We start from the raw sequence: 20107 nt of genomic DNA, 5'->3' as shown, positions 1-20107 counted from the left end.
CATTTGTTATTTTTTTCGTGGCAGTATCCAATATCTGGTCAACTGTAAATCATCGCCCATATGCTATAAAATTGCCCTCACAGATTAAAAGTACATCAGTATTCTAACCATACTTATCAATATGCATCAAAGGACAGGTCAACTATTTTCTAATTTCTGCTTGGGTATATCACAATCCCTGGCATGGAGGCCTACCTCAGTGTCTGGTACTAATTAAAGTTGCATTACAGCCCTCTACCACCCACCCCCCAAACTTGCCTTTACCTGCTCTGTGCTCCTGTTCATATAGTGGCAGTATCTGTGTCAGGCCAGCTTTCCCTGGCCTGGGATACAAATCCAATATACAATGGTCTTCTGAATCCCAATAAGAGAGCTCAGTGATTTCACAAAGTGTGTTGCAGATGCTATTCCAGTAGTGTCTCAGGGACGGACAGGCCCACAACATGTGGAGTAAATCTGCCTCTTCTGTATGGCACCGGGGACAGGTGGATTTTGCGGTTGGAAATAGGGAGTGTACCCTTTGTGGAGTCAAGTAGGCTCTATGGAAGATTGCAAACTGGATAAATTTGAATTGTGCATTCCAAGGAATATGGGATGCATGATCTGTAAGGAAGTTCCATTCCTTATCATGTAAGGGGCGTGCTAAGTCTGTCTTACATCTTTCCCGCAAGGGAGACAGTCATATACAAGAATGGGAGAGTTGCCCTTTGTATAGCCATTTGATTAGATGCCTCCCTGAACCCATGCCATAAAGTGTCTGTACTAAGGAATGCGTCTGGGGTTCTTGCCCGGAGGTGGACCATTGGTGGCGTATAAAATGTAGCAGATTGGCCTGTGTTAGAAATTGGGTACCTGGAAGTTGAATTTGGGCTTTGTACTCCCTATGGGAGAAGGGGTGACCCTCTATGAAGAGATCTCCCAAGGTCCTCTAATTGCCTCAGCCTTGTCATAGAGAGCCCCCCGGCTGGGGTGGTAAGCCACACATGGGAATGTTGGGTGCGCATGGTGTTATAGTCTTGGTCAACCTGAGCGCCATGCACCAGTACAACAGTGCGATGTGCAACAAAAGGGGTAGCTGCTTTTTGTGGTGTATTCTCCCTGGCAGAAGGAGTGATTGTAGTTCTCCACTTTCTAGTCTCATCTGTGTATAATTTATCTCCTGTAGGTGTATTCCCGCTAACTAGTAGGCCAGCCATTGCAGTTGTGCCACGATGCAGTGCATCTGAAAGGCGGGCGCACCCATCCCTCCCTCTTCTGTGGCCAACTGTAATTTTTGAAGACTGATATGGTGGCCCATATTAATTCTGCAAGTAAGATGTTTAGCGTTTTGAAAATCAACCTCAGTATTCTAAATGGGAGATTCCCAAAAAAAAACAATAACGTAGGAAGCATCACCATCTTGGCTAGTGCGAAGCGTCCAGCCACTGATAGGGGCAGGGATGTCTAGAATTTGATCTGTGATCTTCATGCTGTTATCACTTTGTTCAAATTACCTTTTAGTAGGTCGTCAGGGGGGCGATAGATTTGTACCCCTAGATATCTGAATGTCTTTTGGACCATGGGGATCTCCAGCACACCCAATGGGACATTGGCAGAGGTGAGTAGCCCCTCTTGGAATGAAAACACAAGTGACTTTGAATGGTTTACTTTCAGGCCTGAGATAACACCAAATAGTTCGAGGGTGTGGCTAATTAGCTCAAGCTCTCTGCTCATGTCATATACATATAGGAGTATGCCATCAGCATATAAGGACACTGTGGGCCTGATTCAGACCGCCAGGGTGGAGGCCGGGGGTAGCACCGCCAACAGGCTGGCGGTGCTACATGGGCAATTCTGACTGCGGCGGGAAAGCCGCGGTCAGAAAAGGGCAACCGGCGGTTTCCCGCCGGTTTACCCCTGCCCAAAAGAATCCTCCATGCCGGCGCTGCAAGCAGCGCCGCCATGGGGATTCCGACCCCCTTCCCGCCAGCCTGGTTCTGGCGGTTTTAACCGCCAGAACCTGGCTGGCGGGAACGGGTGTCTTGGGGCCCCTGGGGGCCCCTGCAGTGCCCATGCCAATGGCATGGGCACTGCAGGGGCCCCCTAACAGGGCCCCACAAAGATTTTCAGTGTCTGCATAGCAGACACTGAAAATCGCGACGGGTGCAACTGCACCCGTCGCACCCCAGCAAATCCGCCGGCTCCATTCGGAGCCGGCTTCATCTTTGCTGGGGCTTTCCCGCTGGGCCGGCGGGCGATCTTTTGAAGAACGCCTTCTGGCACAGCGGGAAAGTTAAAATGGTCCCCGCGGTCATTTGACCGTGGGGCGGTGTTTGGGCGGTTTCCGCCCGGCGGGCGGCGCCCGCCGCCTGCCGGGGACGGAATGACCCCCTGTGTGTATTCGACCCCCATCAGGGATCCCCCAGCTGCCTCCCTCCTGACTCAATTTTTGGGCAAGGGGTTCCATCGCCAGAGCAAATAGTAATTTGGACAACGGGCAGCCCTGTCGGGTGCCTCGGGATAGCTGATGGATTGGTGAGATGTGCTCACCTGTCTTTGCTCTGGCCATAGAGCGGGAGTACAGTACATTAACCCATCTGAAATCACCTGCTGGTAGGCTGAATTTCCTAAGAATGGCAAATAGATACTCCCAATCTAGTGAATCAAATGCCTGCTGCAGATCTAGCGAAAAGCATCCCGCCCTTGGGTAGGCTGTCCTCGTTACCTCCATTACCTGATACGGATGGTGAATGTTTAAGGAAGTGCTCCTGTGGGGTATAAAACCACATTGATCAATGTCAATCAATTGAGGGAGGAACGGCAGGAGCCTCTGTGCAAAGACTTTGCTGAGTATTTTATAATCAGTGGTTAATATCGACAATGGTTTGTAAGAGGTAAGCTTTGGGTGTGCTTGACCTGGTTTTAATAAAGAAGTGACTAGTGCTTGGCTCGAGGTTACAGGGAGCACCCTGCGTTCTAGTGACATTTTGTACATTGCAACCAACTTTGGGGTGAGCTGTGATGCAAATGTAGAGTAGAATTCGATTGGCAACCCATCAATACCTGGGGACTTATTGCGTGGCATCTCCCTTATAGCCTGATATACCTCTTCTTCCATTATGGGCCCAACCAATTGTGTACAATCATCTCTCGACAGATGTGGGAATCGGAAGTCCCTGAGGAACTGCACAGAGATAAGGGAAGGGGTGGGAGTGGGGGTGGCGGTATAAAAGGATCTGTAATATTCTTGGAATGCCCGATTCACCTCTAGCTGAGTAGAGTTTTGCAGACTGGATTGCGATATCACCAAAAGGATTGAGTTAGGGGTCCAGGGGGGTTGTATCATAAGCACTAACAAGGCTCCCCCTTTTCCTCCATCTACATGTGTTCAGTGTGTATAGGTTTTGTAGTTATAAACCCGCAGTTGCTCAATGAGTTCTGCCTGTCGTTTTTTTAGCTGCTAGCAGTGCAGGTGTACGGTTAGGATCATTAATCAACTCCCACTCTAAGCTACCCATTCTTTTCTCTATATTTGTCAAATCTCGCAGCAACTGGCTTCTAGTCCCTACTATGGTTTTAATGGCTACCCCCCTAATACCTACATTGAATGCATCCATTTCGCTACTTTTATTGAGGCAGTACTCCCGTTTATAATGAAGTACTCTGTTGACTGTTCACAGCGCTGTGAAAGGACACATCCTCAAGATGGGTCGGTTGCATGCGCCATGTGGGTTGTAATCTGAAAAGGTCTTAGTGAAGTATGTTGTGTCCGTGAATCACCTCGTCATTTGGGTTGTGCAAAGGATGCGGTGGAATCGTGTGTGCAAGCCATTTGGTGGGAAGTAAAGAGTATTCCCTCATTCACTCATGTTGTGTTCTCCATACGTCTGCTAGATCCCAATGAACAAAACAGGCTGTAAGGGCCTGTGTTTGCTTTACTGAGTTGGTGTGAGGCAGTGGTGGATGTGAGCGGTCTAGTGTAATATCTAACACTGTGTTAAAATCCCCTCCTATCACCCACGGAATATGTGCCCATTCTGCCAGTGTTGCGGAACGGCGTTGCAAAAAGACATCTTGGTCTGTGTTGGGGCAATATATACTCCCCAGTACCATCTGTGTGCTATCCAAATCTCCCATTGTAAAGGCATATCTCCCAAGGGTGTCTATTTTGGTGTGCATGACCTGGAAGGAACTCATGCTCTGATCCAGATTGCCACACCTCTGGCAAACCTTTAATAGGAGGTGGCTATTACCTGACCTCTCCACTTTGATCTAAGCTGGGCCACCTCAGGTAATGATAAATGAGTTTCCTGCAGGTAGGCTAAAGATAACTTACGGTGATGTAGTTGGACTAGAGCGGACCCCAAACCTCTAGCATTCCATGTCACTATCTTATAATGGTATGGCGCCATCGCTATCTTTTTAAGGTGCAGTCGGTTGAGTCCTCCCTCCCCCGGTTCGTCAGAGCATCACGTGGCAGGCAAAGCAACATTTTATGAACCACAACAATTAGGTCCAACAAATTCAAATAACGCAAAAGTGTAACCATTTGTGCAATTGCACATGGGGGAACCAAGCATAGTTTAAAACTAGTGGGCATCAGTTCACCCATGATGGGATTAACGACGAGCTGGCTCCCTGGCACCGCACCAGAGAATCCGTATCTGTTAAATATCCAAGGCCTTTACTAATCACACCATTTAAGGCAAGTGTTCTGAGGCCACTCCTCAGCTCCTTGGGAATTGCGCCAAGTCTTAAAATTACATGCTTGATAGAGGGATCTCTCAGCGGGGCACCGGTACAGTCAGATAATAGTGTCAGAGGTCTGCGGGGTGATCGAGGGGAACAGGGCCATACTGGAGTCAGACTCTGCATCCGAGAGGGATGTAGTGGAATCTCATAGGGACCACAGGCTGATCTGGGCCTCTATGTTCTTCACTGACTCACAAGCTTCATGGGGTGAGGAGGCTGCTGTTGATGCTCCTTTCTGACGGTGTTTGCATCATCTAGAGTTCTTGTGAGCATTGGTTGGGCCTTCTCCATCTCTGTCTTGATGGCAGGCCATAGAATATGTTCATTTTAGCCAGTCACAGGTGGCATCTGAGGTTTTCAAGAACAAAGAGCACTCATCATGCAGGATTTTTAACTGTGTTGAAAATAAGAGGGCCTGTTTCAGGCCCTCCTCGCGGAGTTTCTTCGTTACAGACTGGTAGGATGCACAGTGCTGCTGCACTTCCAGTGTGTAGACCGGAAATAATGAAACTGTTGCATTGGCCACTTTAATAGGTGATGAGAACCGTGCTAACGGCAAAGAATGGTCACAATCACAATAATTTAGGATCCATTCCACTATGGGCCGGGGTGGCGCCCCTGGAGGTGTACAGGGACCCTGTGAGCTCTCCCAACAACAAACACGGGCGACAGCCCCTCGGGCGCAACAGTTACACGAAGCCACTCCTCGATAAACTGAGTTGGATTAGTTCCTTCACCTTCTGGCAGGCCTACTATCCTTACGTTATTTCAGCGTGCTCGGCCTTCAGCATCCTCTGCGTGGGCATGTTGTCATTGGATATGACGCTGGAGGTCAGCCAGGTTGTCCGAGTTCCGGGTGTGCTGGGGGACAATCTCGGTCAGGGTGCCCTCCGCAGCGCGCCCTTTGTCTGCCAGCTTCTTATGATAATCTCACTAGATGCTGAGGTCGGAGGCAATAGAGTCAATGATGTGTTCGATAGTCCAATTTGTCTGCGGGGGGCAGGATTAGTGGGAGGGATTCAGTCCCCAGTGGTAGAACTATTGCTTCATTCCTGGTAAGCCCCAGAGTCCGCTGAGCAGGATGGGGGTGCGGGCTGCCTTGTTGCAACAAATCATTCTTGTGCGCCTTTCCCCCCTTACCGACTGGCCTGGCAGCACCTCCCGACAGCTGGCTTCACTCTGAATCTCCCTGTGCCTTTCATTCAGGTGTATGACTTCAGAGTGGCTGGCGTGGATTCTACTGTAGGATCCGGATCAATGATGCTGTGTGGTAGCGCCCAGTTGATGTCCCTTCCGACGGTCAGACTCTCACTTCATTTAGATCAGGCCGGGAGAGCGGGGGCCCAACCAGCCGCTTCACCACGCCGCTTAATGGGTATCAATTGCAGGCCTTTCGTCTTCTTTTTAGAAATACTATTGTCTGCACTCACCTCACTGAGGCCCCTCTGCAATCCCCGGTCCTATGAGGCTCTGGTCTGACTCCGCACGACTCCGGGGGCCCCCAGTCTCATGTCTGATCCCTCCCGGGGGGGGGACACGTCACCTTTTTAAAGTAGTACCCATGTGGCACCCCTCATTCCCAGGCAGAGTGTCTTTCTTCCCCTGGGCCCGCCTCCTCCAATGTCACCTCATACTCCGGCAGGTTCAATGTGGGCCACGTTGTTCTCCTACCATTCCGTCCCTACGGCGGGAGGAAGAGGAGGGTCCGTGGGTGCGGTCGGGCGGTTCCGGAATCAGCTGGGCCCCAGGGATCACCAGGCATCTCACGCTCTTCCCCCCACAGTGGCTTATGCCAAACCGCCAATGTACCACACCGCCCGCTGCGGCGGTAATGACCGCCAGGCTGGAGACTGATGTCTCCAGGCCGGCAGCCATCACTAGTCCACCTGCGGGATAATGACCCCTCATACCACCATGGTTTTCGTGGCATGCCGGTAGGCACTATCAGTGCCAGGGAATTCCTTCCCTGGCACTGATAGGGGGTCTCCCCTGCCCACCTCCCCCTCCCCACAGTCCTCCCCCAACAGCCACAGCCCCCCTACCACCCTCCAAAGTTGATAGGGCCCCCTCCCCTCCCCCCCAACTCCATGGGCCTCCCCATACATACCCCCCACTCACGCGTGCACACACCACATTCATGCGCACACACATGCCCACATGCACACACACATACTGATACACCCCCCGACACACACCACACCCCCGTATTCATACAGGCACTCACACAGCCTCTTTATACACACACAGTCACACCCCCATTCACGCACACACCACACAACATCCCCCCACCCCTCTCCCCTGTCCGCAATCACCTTACCTGTCTCAGTGGTTGTCCGGAAGGGAACGGGTTCCATGGGGCCTGCTCCGCCGCCAGCACCCCGCCACCACAACACCGCCATGCCGAATACTGTAAATTAATTTGGTGGGCTGTGTTGTGATGACGTGGCGGTGATAGTGGAGCAACCTCCACTGCACCGCCGACCGCCAGTATGGCTGTTGGCGGCTCTTCCTTCAAATTATGGCAGAGAGTCACCAGCAGTCATAATATGGTGGTCAGAAGACTGCCAACACTGGCGGTCTTCATTCTGGCGGGAATTCGGCGGTCGAAGTCATAATGAAGGCCAAAGTCCATCCTCTTTGAGCTCCATTCTGTTTTAAAAGAAGCAACAACGGTTGATGCCAAGGAACACACTGGGGTACACCTTCATCAGATCTAAAATTCTCAGTGTTTAATATCAGTCCATCGTCGATCTTTAGCTGTAGAATTGCATTTGGTGATCTAGACCAGCATTACAAGTCCCTTATCGTACCACAGATTTTTTTTTTGTAAACAGATTTTATTGGTGTTTCACAGACCTCAACAGGCATTGCAAAGAGATTCCAATTCTAATGCGAAGCCGCCAGTGTGTCCAATAATACATAATCTCAACAATGCCATCCTAACTGAACCCCCTCTATTCCTTCCCTCCATCATGCATCAAGGGTATCACCTGTGGAATATTTTGGGTCGTGACTGAGGCCTTATGGTCCCCTTCCGCCTTTGTGAAAATATAGTAACATGTAAGTGAGGGGCGCCTGTCCCTCAGTTCTGTGTTTAATGGCAAGTAGTTTCCCTAGAAACCTAGATCCTGTTATTTACTTGTAGCCTTTGCCTTAGCTGTGTGTGGAAAATTGCTCAATAGGCAATAGGCTGTGTCACGTGGAATAATTTTATCTACCACTCTCAATAGTGTTCAGAATTTATCGAGGGTTAAGCATGTTCGCATCATGTGGAAACATATTCCCCCCTAACATTCCACATCGTGGGCACTTCGGGTCTATCTTGTTGAAAAAATTATTACGTCGTCCAGTTGTGAGATATGCCCTATGCACTATGTAAAAGTTCAATAACTTGAACCTGACATTCCTAGAGACTTTGGGTTCTTTTTCCAGCATGTTTATGAAGCTTTTGTCATCTGTGGGAGTCCCTTATGTCTTATTTCCAACTGGCTTAGTGATATGTCAATGGGGTGTTGATATCCCCCCGTATTGCTTTAAACATTCCTGCTGCTGTTGCTATATAAGTGCAACTTTTATGAGAAGAGGGGTGGGACATTCCCAACCCCCAATGTTTGCGCGTGGTATTTGTTAGTGCTCTGTATAATAGGAAGTGTCTGGGGTGTAAGTCGAATTATCTTGACCCAGATTGCGTACGTTTTCAATAGACAGAATCATTCAAGAGAAATTAAAGCTTTTGGTAGGATTTGTCAAGCCAAATATTGTGATTCTCCATTTGATGCATAACATGAGCATTCTTTGTTTATTTTATAGGGGCTGGCATCCAATGTATTTTTGCTGAAGGACAGTGGTTCAATCCAAATGAGTTCCAAGCCTTTGGAGGTCGCCACGCCAGCAAAAACTGGAAGAAGAGCATTTACTGTGACAAATGCACGCTGGATAAATTAATCCAGGTGTGTATTTGTTTGGACTACGTAGGTTTGTAACTATGACCTTGGTGACCTGAATGCTAGCATTCTAGCGAATCAAGAAGTCTCCAAGTCAGATGATAAAGGCAACCTAGTTATTTGAGCAAAGGTAATAATGTTATCTCCATTGTATGTGAATTTTCAAAATGTGTTTCACATATCTGGGCTGTGACCTTTGTTCTGTAGAATTGAGCTCTGATCTGGACAGTAGAGCCCTAGCCTGGAATCAGAACCTTTCGACTATACATAGTTCTTGTTCTCATGCCGAGAGGCCTGCTGGAGTAGAACTTGTGATGGAAATCAAAACTCTGCAACAGGGTTAATTTATCCTGGGTAGACCAGTATGTAGAGGATATAGAATCTGGAGCTGTACCTAAAATTTCAAGAGATCCAGTCATTGCTCTAAAGGAAGAAGGTCTCTTGGGTTTAAAGGGTGCATCATGTTTAGGAACCCCTGATGAATTATTAAAGACAATTTAAAGTAGTGAAAAAAAATCAGCGCAAATCCGTAAACCATTTCCATTATTTGTTTATGTGGTATTCGCAGTAGGGCAAACGTAGCACAAACTGATGTTACATTATTTTGGCTGCCATAACAAAGTAAATTGTGAAAATACATTCCTCCAGTTTTCAAATCTGATAGAGTATGTTTGAAGCAAAAACACTTTAAATGAGTAGGAAACGTATTGAATCTGCTACATAGACTATAGCCCACGTTCATCATATAGACACTATAAATCTTCACAAAGAACTCAGAACATTACAAAAGACAAGATAACATTCAGAAAAAACAGTTTCGATAACTGGAGTCGATGCATTTCTCAGCACGATAGGTAGACAACATAGTAATTGGGTAAATGTGAGTAGCAGAATGTGCAGTTCTTGGCAGTCAGCAGAAACAGACAAATCAAGGGAAGGGTGGAGGCGTTTCCCAAAAGAGCAAGGTGGGTTTATTTTTGGTATCAAGGGGAAGAGAATTCAAGCAAAGATCACAGCACTAAAAATAGTAGTGATTCTGTGCAAGAGAAGATTCGAACCAAGATACTGGAAGCTGTGGAGATGTTTGGCTTCTGACATGGCACAAAACTTGACTAAGTATGGTTTCATTTTCAAATTCTCTATGGCACATGCAAAATTATGTGTAGCAAAGCACTGTTGTAGTTATATGTGCATATTTACTGAAAAACAACAGAGTGACGTTATTATTAGGAATGAGATTTGAGCTAATGTTAAAAACCCCAGAAACTGCTAAACTACGCCGGTTATAGTTTAGTGAACTAATTTTAACTGGTGCCCCCATCATGCATTGCTTATGACCTTCCATATTACATCATTCATGACAAGTTAAATGATATCATTCATGACATTAAACCCCAAAGGGTGCGTAATTAGGTCGATTCTCATAAATATAAGAAGGTGTAATATTTATGGTCCATGTTTAGAATGGATCTTATGGTTGAAGCATGAACTCTTGGTTTCTTGGTTGTATCTAGCAAAGTGTGTCCTATTTTTGAAAGTCTTCTGTCACCCGCTTTGATGATGCGTCATGCTCATTTCTTATAGCACGGATATGTACCTCATGTTTATTCATATGTGTTTTTGCTTCACAGCTCAAGTACCTAAAACTGGCTCTCACTACCATAGATAGCAACCATCCCACAGCCAAACGGAAAAAGGTAAGAGCTTGTCCCCACCACGTTACTGCATTGTAATCAAAAGCCTGACTCTACGAAGCTAATTATTCACAAAGACGCATTGTACCATCCCTTCATTGCATCACAGTCACAAGACTGTCCACACCACCTCAATGCATCCGAATTATGAGCATGTCACGAACATGTCACGTTACTGACAAGCAAGCGTCTGCGCCTTCAACTTCAAACAAAAGCCTTTCTTGCTGGAACGTGTAGGAGGCAGTGTGAGCAAATGGTAAGCTGCTTGGTGTCTGTCCAAGTTGTCTGATAAAGCCCAGCTTGCTCGTTAAATCAGTTTTTTTTATTGTACTACACAGCTGTCCTCAAGCGACTGCCTGAAATTCCAGTGTGTGACACTGCAACGGTCTTTGGCAATGTTAATTGTCATGCACAGTATTGAAGCCAGACCAGTACCCTTGTGTTCAAACTGTGTTGTTACTGGAGAACATTGTGGACAGTAATGTATACAGTCTGACTGCCAAGTTACCTTTATTTCGTTGTGGGCAATTGGACCATACTGCTAATCTGAAATGTGGTTTCGTGATGCTGAAGCCATTTTGTTATGCTTGCCATTAACCTGGGGTTTCATGTGACTGCACTTTGATGCTGTTATTTTCTAAACAAGTGATCCAACTCACCTTGAGCCATATCCTCCTGGTCCGTGCACTACGGTACCATCAGAGTTATTCTTTGACATTGATATCGATGCCTCACATCCTGTTGTTCATGCTTCCCTAGCCCAACTCCAAAAGTAACCTTTAACATGTATGTCTCTTTTTGGCCATGTAACTTTTTGGGAGAATGGAATTACTCATTTCGACAGCACAAGCAATGACGTAGTCCTTAGTGGGTTATTTGAGGCATTTCCAGTTCGCAATGTGCTGTAAACCATCCCTTTTTTCATATGCAAACTGTCTGGGAAAGTGGAATCATTCATCCACTACATTCATCTTGACAAGCTCCACAGTCCCCCGAAAAGTCTGTTCGCCCCCCTCATTATTCTATCATTTGATATGTGGTAATAGAAAGATATGGAAAAGGTATCCTTGCGAACTGTCAGCCCTTTAGTGACATACTCAACACATTCATATCTCCCAGCCCTTGGGTATTCATACTCAACATTCCTCTGTCCAAGTTCTTTTGCCTCCATATATCATGGAGGTTTTTCACATTCGCTAAATCTGAGTGGCCACACTGTTCCGTCTGTCCTTCTGGTACCACTGGGGAAACTGTGTTGTCTCAGACACAGCATGAACATGATGCAATGCATAAAAACACATAACAGACATATTTGTGAAGTAAACGTTCACCCTGATCTGTATCTTGCCTCTGATGAAAGATAACAAATGTTTATTGGATGAGAGAATTCCGCAGATCATCAATAATTCTCAGCACTGAGCATCTGAGTAGCTGGAAATACCTCACTGACTTGGATGATTGGTTAGGGCAACCCTTAATGGAAAGCGTGTACCCACAAGAGCAGTGTGTGGATCAGCAGATACGCACTTAGGAATAGAATAAAAGAAAACAAGAGCTTATGGCATCTTTGAGTTTTTAGGAATGAACAAAGTGAATCATTTTTCAATAGGAAACAGTATGTAAGAACAAGCATTGGAAAATACACTAGGTCCTGCTTGCATTTTAAGCCTTGACTAAAATACTTGAAAACATCATGAAAACATAAAAGGCACCTATTAGGTAAAGAATTTAAAGTGGGAAGATTCAGTGTACGTTTGAGGTGTAAAATATCCCCTTATACACTGCCGTTCAAGTATTTCATCAGAGGCAGAATGGTGCACTAAAGAGACAATAGGATGATGTGAGATTGATATTCCTCGGGCTGAGCCAAATCCCACTTTAGACATAGTTTGAAGTATTGTTAAGAGTAGGTCTATTATTGAGCTGTGTTGTCGGGTCAGAACTATACAGGGAGTGCAGAATTATTAGGCAAGTTGTATTTTTGAGGATTAATTTTATTATTGAACAACAACCATGTTCTCAATGAACCCAAAAAACTCATTAATATCAAAGCTGAATATTTTTGGAAGTAGTTTTTAGTTTGTTTTTAGTTTTAGCTATGTTAGGGGGATATCTGTGTGTGCAGGTGACTATTACTGTGCATAATTATTAGGCAACTTAACAAAAAAAAAATATATACCCATTTCAATTATTTATTATTACCAGTGAAACCAATATAACATCTCAACATTCACAAATATACATTTCTGACATTCAAAAACAAAACAAAAACAAATCAGTGACCAATATAGCCACCTTTCTTTGCAAGGACACTCAAAAGCCTGCCATCCATGGATTCTGTCAGTGTTTTGATCTGTTCACCATCAACATTGCGTGCAGCAGCAACCACAGCCTCCCAGACACTGTTCAGAGAGGTGTACTGTTTTCCCTCCTTGTAAATCTCACATTTGATGATGGACCACAGGTTCTCAATGGGGTTCAGATCAGGTGAACAAGGAGGCCATGTCATTAGATTTCCTTCTTTTATACCCTTTCTTGCCAGCCACGCTGTGGAGTACTTGGACGCGTGTGATGGAGCATTGTCCTGCATGAAAATCATGTTTTTCTTGAAGGATGCAGACTTCTTCCTGTACCACTGCTTGAAGAAGTTGTCTTCCAGGAACTGGCAGTAGGACTGGGAGTTGAGCTTGACTCCATCCTCAACCCAAAAAGGCCCCACAAGCTCATCTTTGATGATACCAGCCCAAACCAGTACTCCACCTCCACCTTGCTGGCGTCTGAGTCGGACTGGAGCTCTCTGCCCTTTACCAATCCAGCCACGGGCCCATCCATCTGGCCCATCAAGACTCACTCTCATTTCATCAGTCCATAAAACCTTAGAAAAATCAGTCTTGAGATATTTATTGGCCCAGTCTTGACGTTTCAGCTTGTGTGTCTTGTTCAGTGGTGGTCGTCTTTCAGCCTTTCTTACCTTGGCCATGTCTCTGAGTATTGCACACCTTGTGCTTTTGGGCACTCCAGTGATGTTGCAGCTCTGAAATATGGCCAAACTGGTGGCAAGTGGCATCGTGGCAGCTGCACGCTTGACTTTTCTCAGTTCATGGGCAGTTATTTTGCGCCTTGGTTTTTCCACACGCTTCTTGCGACCCTGTTGACTATTTTGAATGAAACGCTTGATTGTTCCATGATCACGCTTCAGAAGCTTTGCAATTTTAAGAGTGCTGCATCCCTCTGCAAGATATCTCACTATTTTTGACTTTTCTGAGCCTGTCAAGTCCTTCTTTTGACCCATTTTGCCAAAGGAAAGGAAGTTGCCTAATAATTATGCACACCTGATATAGGGTGTTGATGTCATTAGACCACACCCCTTCTCATTACAGAGATGCACATCACCTAATATGCTTAATTGGTAGTAGGCTTTCGAGCCTATACAGCTTGGAGTAAGACAACATGCATAAAGAGGATGATGTGGTCAAAATACTAATTTGCCTAATAATTCTGCACTCCCTGTATATGTCCCATGTACCTAGCATTTCTGGTAATTTCATTTTAAAGAGTTGGTGGTGATGATTGCTTTATGCTTGTCTCGCTTACGTAACACACGTTTTCAGCATTAATTTATGTGCATGGCCAATTCAGGTGTAAGAGTCTCTATTTAAAGTTAATTGTTCAGGCATCAAATTTTATCATACTATTTTACATTTTCAAAGTATTCGATACTTTTCATTTACTTGTAGGTATCAAGAATGTTCACTTAAGTTCAAAATATGGATTCTGCTTGTGGAAATGTGACTTAATGTTTTCCTTCCATCTGTTCAGAGCGTATTCTGATGTGTTTGTCAGTGAGTTCGTATACATATTTTATTTATTATAGAAGTTCTAAGGAAATTAGAAAAATCTGTACATGCAACAACATGCCTCTGTATATTTTACTTTGATGCTATCTAAGATCAGATCTCAGAAAATGAAAACCACCTCTGATGTATTTTATGCATCTTTTTAAATGTCCCACTACTAATGAAGTATCTTAGTTGTGTGACTCTCTAAAAGAAATTGAACCTTGCTTAGGATAGAGGAAAAAGAATGAAAACATCTCAGCCTTTAATTTTACCTCATCCATTAAAGCAATTATTTATCTAGACCTCTCTTTAGCCTTGACCATCAGACAGATCACATTCAAAGTAACAATCCTTCTAGCATGGGGACAACACCATGAACACTCTCAATCCATATCAGGTCACAGCCCCTGAATAGTCAGTCACCATCCTACTTGAAATTCATATGATGCCATTGTCACCTTTTCTCCGTTTCTATATTGTGTTTTGGTCTCCACTGGATTATTTGTAGTCTGACATGCTTCATTGTAAGCCTCTTGACCCACTTGGCGCTGCAATATATTTTCCTTTTAAACTACTGATAACTAAACAGTTTCTTTGGATCAGACATCTTATCAAAAAGCCTGTAGTGAAATTCCTTTGAAGCTGTACCATTCTCCACTAAAGTGTTTATCACTGCCATGAGATAAACCATATGTTCTCTACATTTTATTTTCATACTGTTGCTGACCATTGTCCCTATACCCTAAATAATACATTAGCTAAGTGGATATTTCCTTGCATCTAAGGTGTTTTACTAAGTGATCACCCACCTTTTCTGCAGTTTCAATTACAAGAGGTGAACGAGCTGCTGTACCTACTGAAAGTTAAGGGTGTACCATTGTAACTGGTAAATATCTACCATATGTCATTTTGGTTACATGCTTACTCTAGCATGAATACATGCACTGGTCTGCCTATATGTTTAGGATAAGACTTTTTATCCAGTCCATTTTTCTTCTTGTTTTTTTTGGTTTTCACTACTTGCCAGTCCAGTCTTAACATGTGGCATTGTAGAGACTGCTGTCAAATTAAATGTTACCTAGTCTTTAATAATAATTCTCCTTTGTAAGTATATTGCTTTGAAATATTAACTCCACTTGACTTTACAGTCTGTGTTATCCTGCTCCAACTGAAAAAAATGATACAGTGCTACGTATTGTCTTTTTAGTGGAAAATGTTTTATTAATCAACTTTATTGATTTTACTAAAGGACAAAAACATGAAACTTCAGGTACACACGATTCAGTCACTACAGCAGACTTTTCTCAGAAAATCACAGCAAACTTCAAAGTATTAGTTGCCAACCAGTCCATAGTATTTCCACCATTTGCCTCTATCTTACGACTCTTACAGAGGCATTATCTAGCTGTATAAAGAAGTTGCTCTTGTTTTGCACACCAGGCCCTCACTGCCCCCATTTCATCAGTAAGGGATGTGAATGACCCAGAGATTTCCTCCTCCATGAAATATCTAATTTAGCTAGTGTTGCAGCAGTCCTAGTCAGCACCCTGCCCCCTGACTTCTCCGCTAATCATCTAGGAGGGAGGCCCAAAGTGGCTTTTCTACTGAAAGGTCATTTGGCTTTCCCAGTACCCAGGAAACAATCCTGTTTATTGCTGACCATTACTTTACATTTACCAGGCATTGCCACACCACAAGGAAGAAGTCAGCCTACTGATTCATACAGTGGAAATATGTGGAAACTGGAATCCTGTGAGGTACCAGAGTGATCTGGGGATGAAACATACAGGTTGTAGGTATTTCAGTTGAATCAGTCTCAGTTGAGCAGAAATGGCAATTTCTCATGGGGCCATCCTCGCCTCCCTCCAATCCATCTTGTTCTCTGGTTTCACCCATGCCTCCCATTTCTCCTTCAAATCCCAACACTGATCTGGAGAATTAATGGCTAATGGCCGGTAAACTAGCAACCCCACCACCCCAGTCCCCCCCAACCCCGCACTCCCACGAACACACACACACACCTGTTTCCTTATTGACTCTGTAAAAGTTTTGTTTTGCTTAGGTTATATTCTGGGAGGGGCACAGCAACGAGGCCTGGTGTCTATTGAATGCTTGTCAGAATTGTAAATATTAATAGAAAATTGCCTTGTGTAGGCTAAATTCTGTTTGAAGCTCCAGAAATTACTTAATTTGTGAAACCTGCCTTACATCCCCCCAGTTTTGTGATCCCGATAAGGTGCCATTTGCCAAAGTCTGCCAATTAGGTAGTGGGCCATAACCATTTCCACTGCCACAAAGTCATCTCTTGCATCATGCTCTGCCCCCAGCATTTTAGGCACAGCGCTAGACCAGAAAACTACTCTGGCAACTTCTGGGACCTCTTGAGGTCTGGGGGTTACCATAAAGTAGTGCCAGAACTTTGTCCATGCTCAATAGTGATCATTCAGACTTGAAGGCTAGGTTGTCCTACCCTCCACAGAGACAATTGTTTACAATCTGTAACTAACTGGGTTGCCTAATAATGCAGGTGGAGGTCTGCCATACCCATCCTTCCATCATAGATTGACTGCCTACACTTATGGATTGCAGTGCACTTGAGTGGCCCGCCCAAAGAAAGGAACAGATCGTGGATGCTAGTTTTTTTAAACCATTGGTGTTCGACGAACAGAGGGAAGTTGTGTAGGACGTTGATGAAGCGCAGAAGGACCATCATCTTGAAAATTGCAGCCCTGCCAAGGATATGCAGCGTGAGCCTGTCCCATTTCATGATTTCCTTCTTTGTCGTAGTCTAAGTGCTCAAAAGGTTTAGGATTCACATCAGGCCAGGTTCTCTAAGGCAGTATCAAACATTTTAATGGAAGGTGGGTCTCCCAGTCTGCAATATCTCTATCTTCCTTCCGTGGGATTACATCAAACTTGAAGACCTGACACTTCTCCATAAAACTTGCAGATTTCAAAGAGTTTAGGTCCTGACATTTGGGTCTTGGTGAGAAAAAACAGGACTTCTGCATAGAGTACTATTCTGTCTTTTATATTGTCTACACTCCTTACCTATTGCAGGACCCACACCTCAACACTGTGACGGATTCACTGCGCCATTGGCTCTATTGTCAGTGTGAAGATCAGCAGGGACAATGGCCAATCTTGTCTGGTTCCTTTGCTGCATGTCCTAAAGAGGGAGCCACAACCTGGACTGTTTTTATCAAGAAAATTGAACACCTTCTTAAAGCCTATAAGTGTAAGGGCACAAGGAGCTTTAATTTGGTGAAGGAGAGCCAGCGCCTCATGCACCATCCGGATACAGTGAAGTATGCATTGATTATGCATAATATCACACTTGTCCAGGTAAATCAGTGTCCAGGACTTTTATGAGCCTGTTCACCAGGGCTTTCACAAAGATCTTGTCCTCTGCACTCATCAGAGAAATGGGATGAAATGAAGTTCAATGGTCGGGGGCAGTTTTGTGAATGACTATGATAGTAGTCAAATCTAGCTCAGGTGAAATGGAGCTTCTTTCAACTACTTCATTATACATTTCTAAAAGATAGATAGATAGGACCTTGTGAAATGTTTATAGTTTTCAAGGGAAAATATGTCTAGTCCTGGTAGCTTGCTGGTGTTCATCCCCTGCAAGGTTTCTTCAATCTCTTCTACGGTAAGTGGCTGGCATAGCTCAGCTGTGGCTAAGGTATGGAGTAATGGCAGTGGTAGTTCCTCTAGGAGGGTCTAGTAATAGGCTGCAAATGTAGATGCAGTCTCTGCTGCCTTATGTAAACTTTGGCCTTCATGATCAAGAATCTCTGAGAGCAACCTGGAAGCCATTTCCTTGATAGCCTGTCAGTGAAGCAACATCTTGGTTTTGTCAACCCCGTCATAGGCCTGCCGAGTCAAGACAATTCAGCACTGCTAGCCCTTCTCAAGGCAGAGTTGCCACAAGGAGGGCTTTTTCACATCTAATTGGCAGTATTTTATTCCGGTAGACTTTCCAAACACTCCTTTCTAATACTAGAAATGTGTCTTCAAGGCCTACAATTTGATGCTGCTTCTCTTGTTCCCTCCATACAGGAACACCCATGCCACCACTGTAATAGTAGCTGTCCCAGCTGCATATAGGGTACCCGCTGAAGTCTCTTACCCCTCATTTTAAGTCAAAGTAGTCTTCGAGTTCAGTCAGTAAGAATTTGGAGCGTTGATCAAGACAACAAGCATTAGGATGCCAAACCGGACATTCTCCTACATTCTCCTACAGTAGTCAAACCAATTCTGATTGTGACTGGGGAGTGATCCGAAATGCCTTGTAGAAAGATATTGACAGCTGTCATATGCAGGATATCTGTGGCAAGGAGGAGTAAACATCTATGTGGAAGAGTATTTTGTGCAGGTCATCCCGTCATCTAATGATCTGGACTTCCTTTTCCTACTAACTGCAGGAGTCGCAGTGGAGTCCAGATATGGTTTCAGAGGAGCATTAAAGTCCCCTCTATGATAGTTGATACACTGTAGGTGGTCTAAGACAACTGTTCTGACCACCTCCAGTGAGGCGATAGCAAGCTGAGGTTGCACATTCACTCTCAACAATTTATATATTTTTTCTTCTAAAGAGCACTCCACTGCCGCATATCTTTCCTGCAGGTCGAAATTGGTCTTTGAGGTCACAAGGGGGAAGGTCCTATGAAGAAGAATTGCTACACCTCTGGACCTTTTAATGAGCCCTGCCTAGAATACCATATCATATCCCAATCACCTCAGGAAGGGGCAACTCTTGCAATGTTACAACAACATGTGCATGTTTCTTCCCTTATCTTAGGACTTCCACTCTCTTAATGTGGTCATTCAAGTAGTTGAAGTTCCAGGACATAACAATAAATTGACTCACAGAAGTTTAGATACTCGATTGTGTGGGTGCCTTCTATTTTAGGGCTCTAGGACATCTTGGTGTTGGGATTCAGTGGACCCTCTCTAGAACAGTCTAATGATGTACTGTTGGCTGAGTATATGTGCCGTATATGTAAAACAACTACACTCACTAAATCCAGGGTGAAATAACCAACTTCCCATCCTTCGAGGCGCCCCCATCCCATACTTCCACCCCAGAAGCATCTATCACCTTTTGCAAACCCTTTAAATAAAATGGAAAGTTGATATGGAGGCACTTTTGAGAGACAACCCCGTCCTCTTTGAGGATATCAGCAAAGAAACTGTGTTGCTGACATCTGTCAGGATTTAGCAGATTTGCTCATTATAGTGTTGCTAACATCTACAGGGAGCAAATGTGCTGGGGGCCATGCACTTTATGGACATTATGATGCCACAAACATTTTTTACAGGTACGTACTGTTGTGTTACTAAAGGACATCAAAGCCTGAGATCTTGATATTTGTAGGCTTTTGTATTCTCATTCAGATAAGTTGCCTTCTTTTATAAATCCTGTCTTAATGTTACTTGTTGTTGATTTCCCTTAACCCCTTCGCTGCCAGGCCTTTTCCCCCTCAGATGCCAAGCCTTTTTTTGGCTATTTGGGGCAGTTCGCGCTTAGGCCCTCATAACATTTTGTCCACATAAGCTACCCACGCCAAATTTGTGTCCTTTTTTCCACTGAATAGAAATTCTAAAGGTACCCAGACTTTGTGGGTTCCCCTGAAGGAGACCTAGAAATGAGCCAAAATACAGCGAAAATTTCGTTTTTCCCCAAAAAATGGGAAAAAAGGGCTGCTGAAGGCGGCTTGTGTTTTTTCCCCTAAAAATGGCATCAACAAAGGGTTTGCGGTGCTAATATCACCATCTTCCCAGCTTTCAGGAACAGGCAGACTTGAATCAGGAGACCACATTTTTTAAAACAATTTAGGCATTTTACTGGGAATACCCCATTTTTACTATTTTTTGTGCTTTCAGCCTCCTT

At 44.7% G+C, this 20107-nt stretch overlaps 1 protein-coding gene across 7 annotated transcripts in view; it reads left to right on the top strand.

Moving 5' to 3' along the window:
* Positions 1–20107, top strand: part of LOC138265795 (nuclear body protein SP140-like protein) — a 637415-nt gene that overhangs the window by 359314 nt on the left and 257994 nt on the right. For all 7 annotated transcript variants that reach the window (XM_069213830.1, XM_069213831.1, XM_069213828.1 and 4 more), the window contains 2 exons: positions 8542–8681; positions 10307–10372. In XM_069213830.1, coding sequence (XP_069069931.1) covers positions 8542–8681; positions 10307–10372 — 206 coding nt within the window. The remainder of the gene's footprint in view (positions 1–8541; positions 8682–10306; positions 10373–20107) is intronic.

This window comes from Pleurodeles waltl, chromosome 11, assembly GCF_031143425.1.
Source record: "Pleurodeles waltl isolate 20211129_DDA chromosome 11, aPleWal1.hap1.20221129, whole genome shotgun sequence".
NCBI lineage: Eukaryota > Metazoa > Chordata > Amphibia > Caudata > Salamandridae > Pleurodeles > Pleurodeles waltl.
This window is presented reverse-complemented; position numbering and strand designations above follow the sequence as displayed.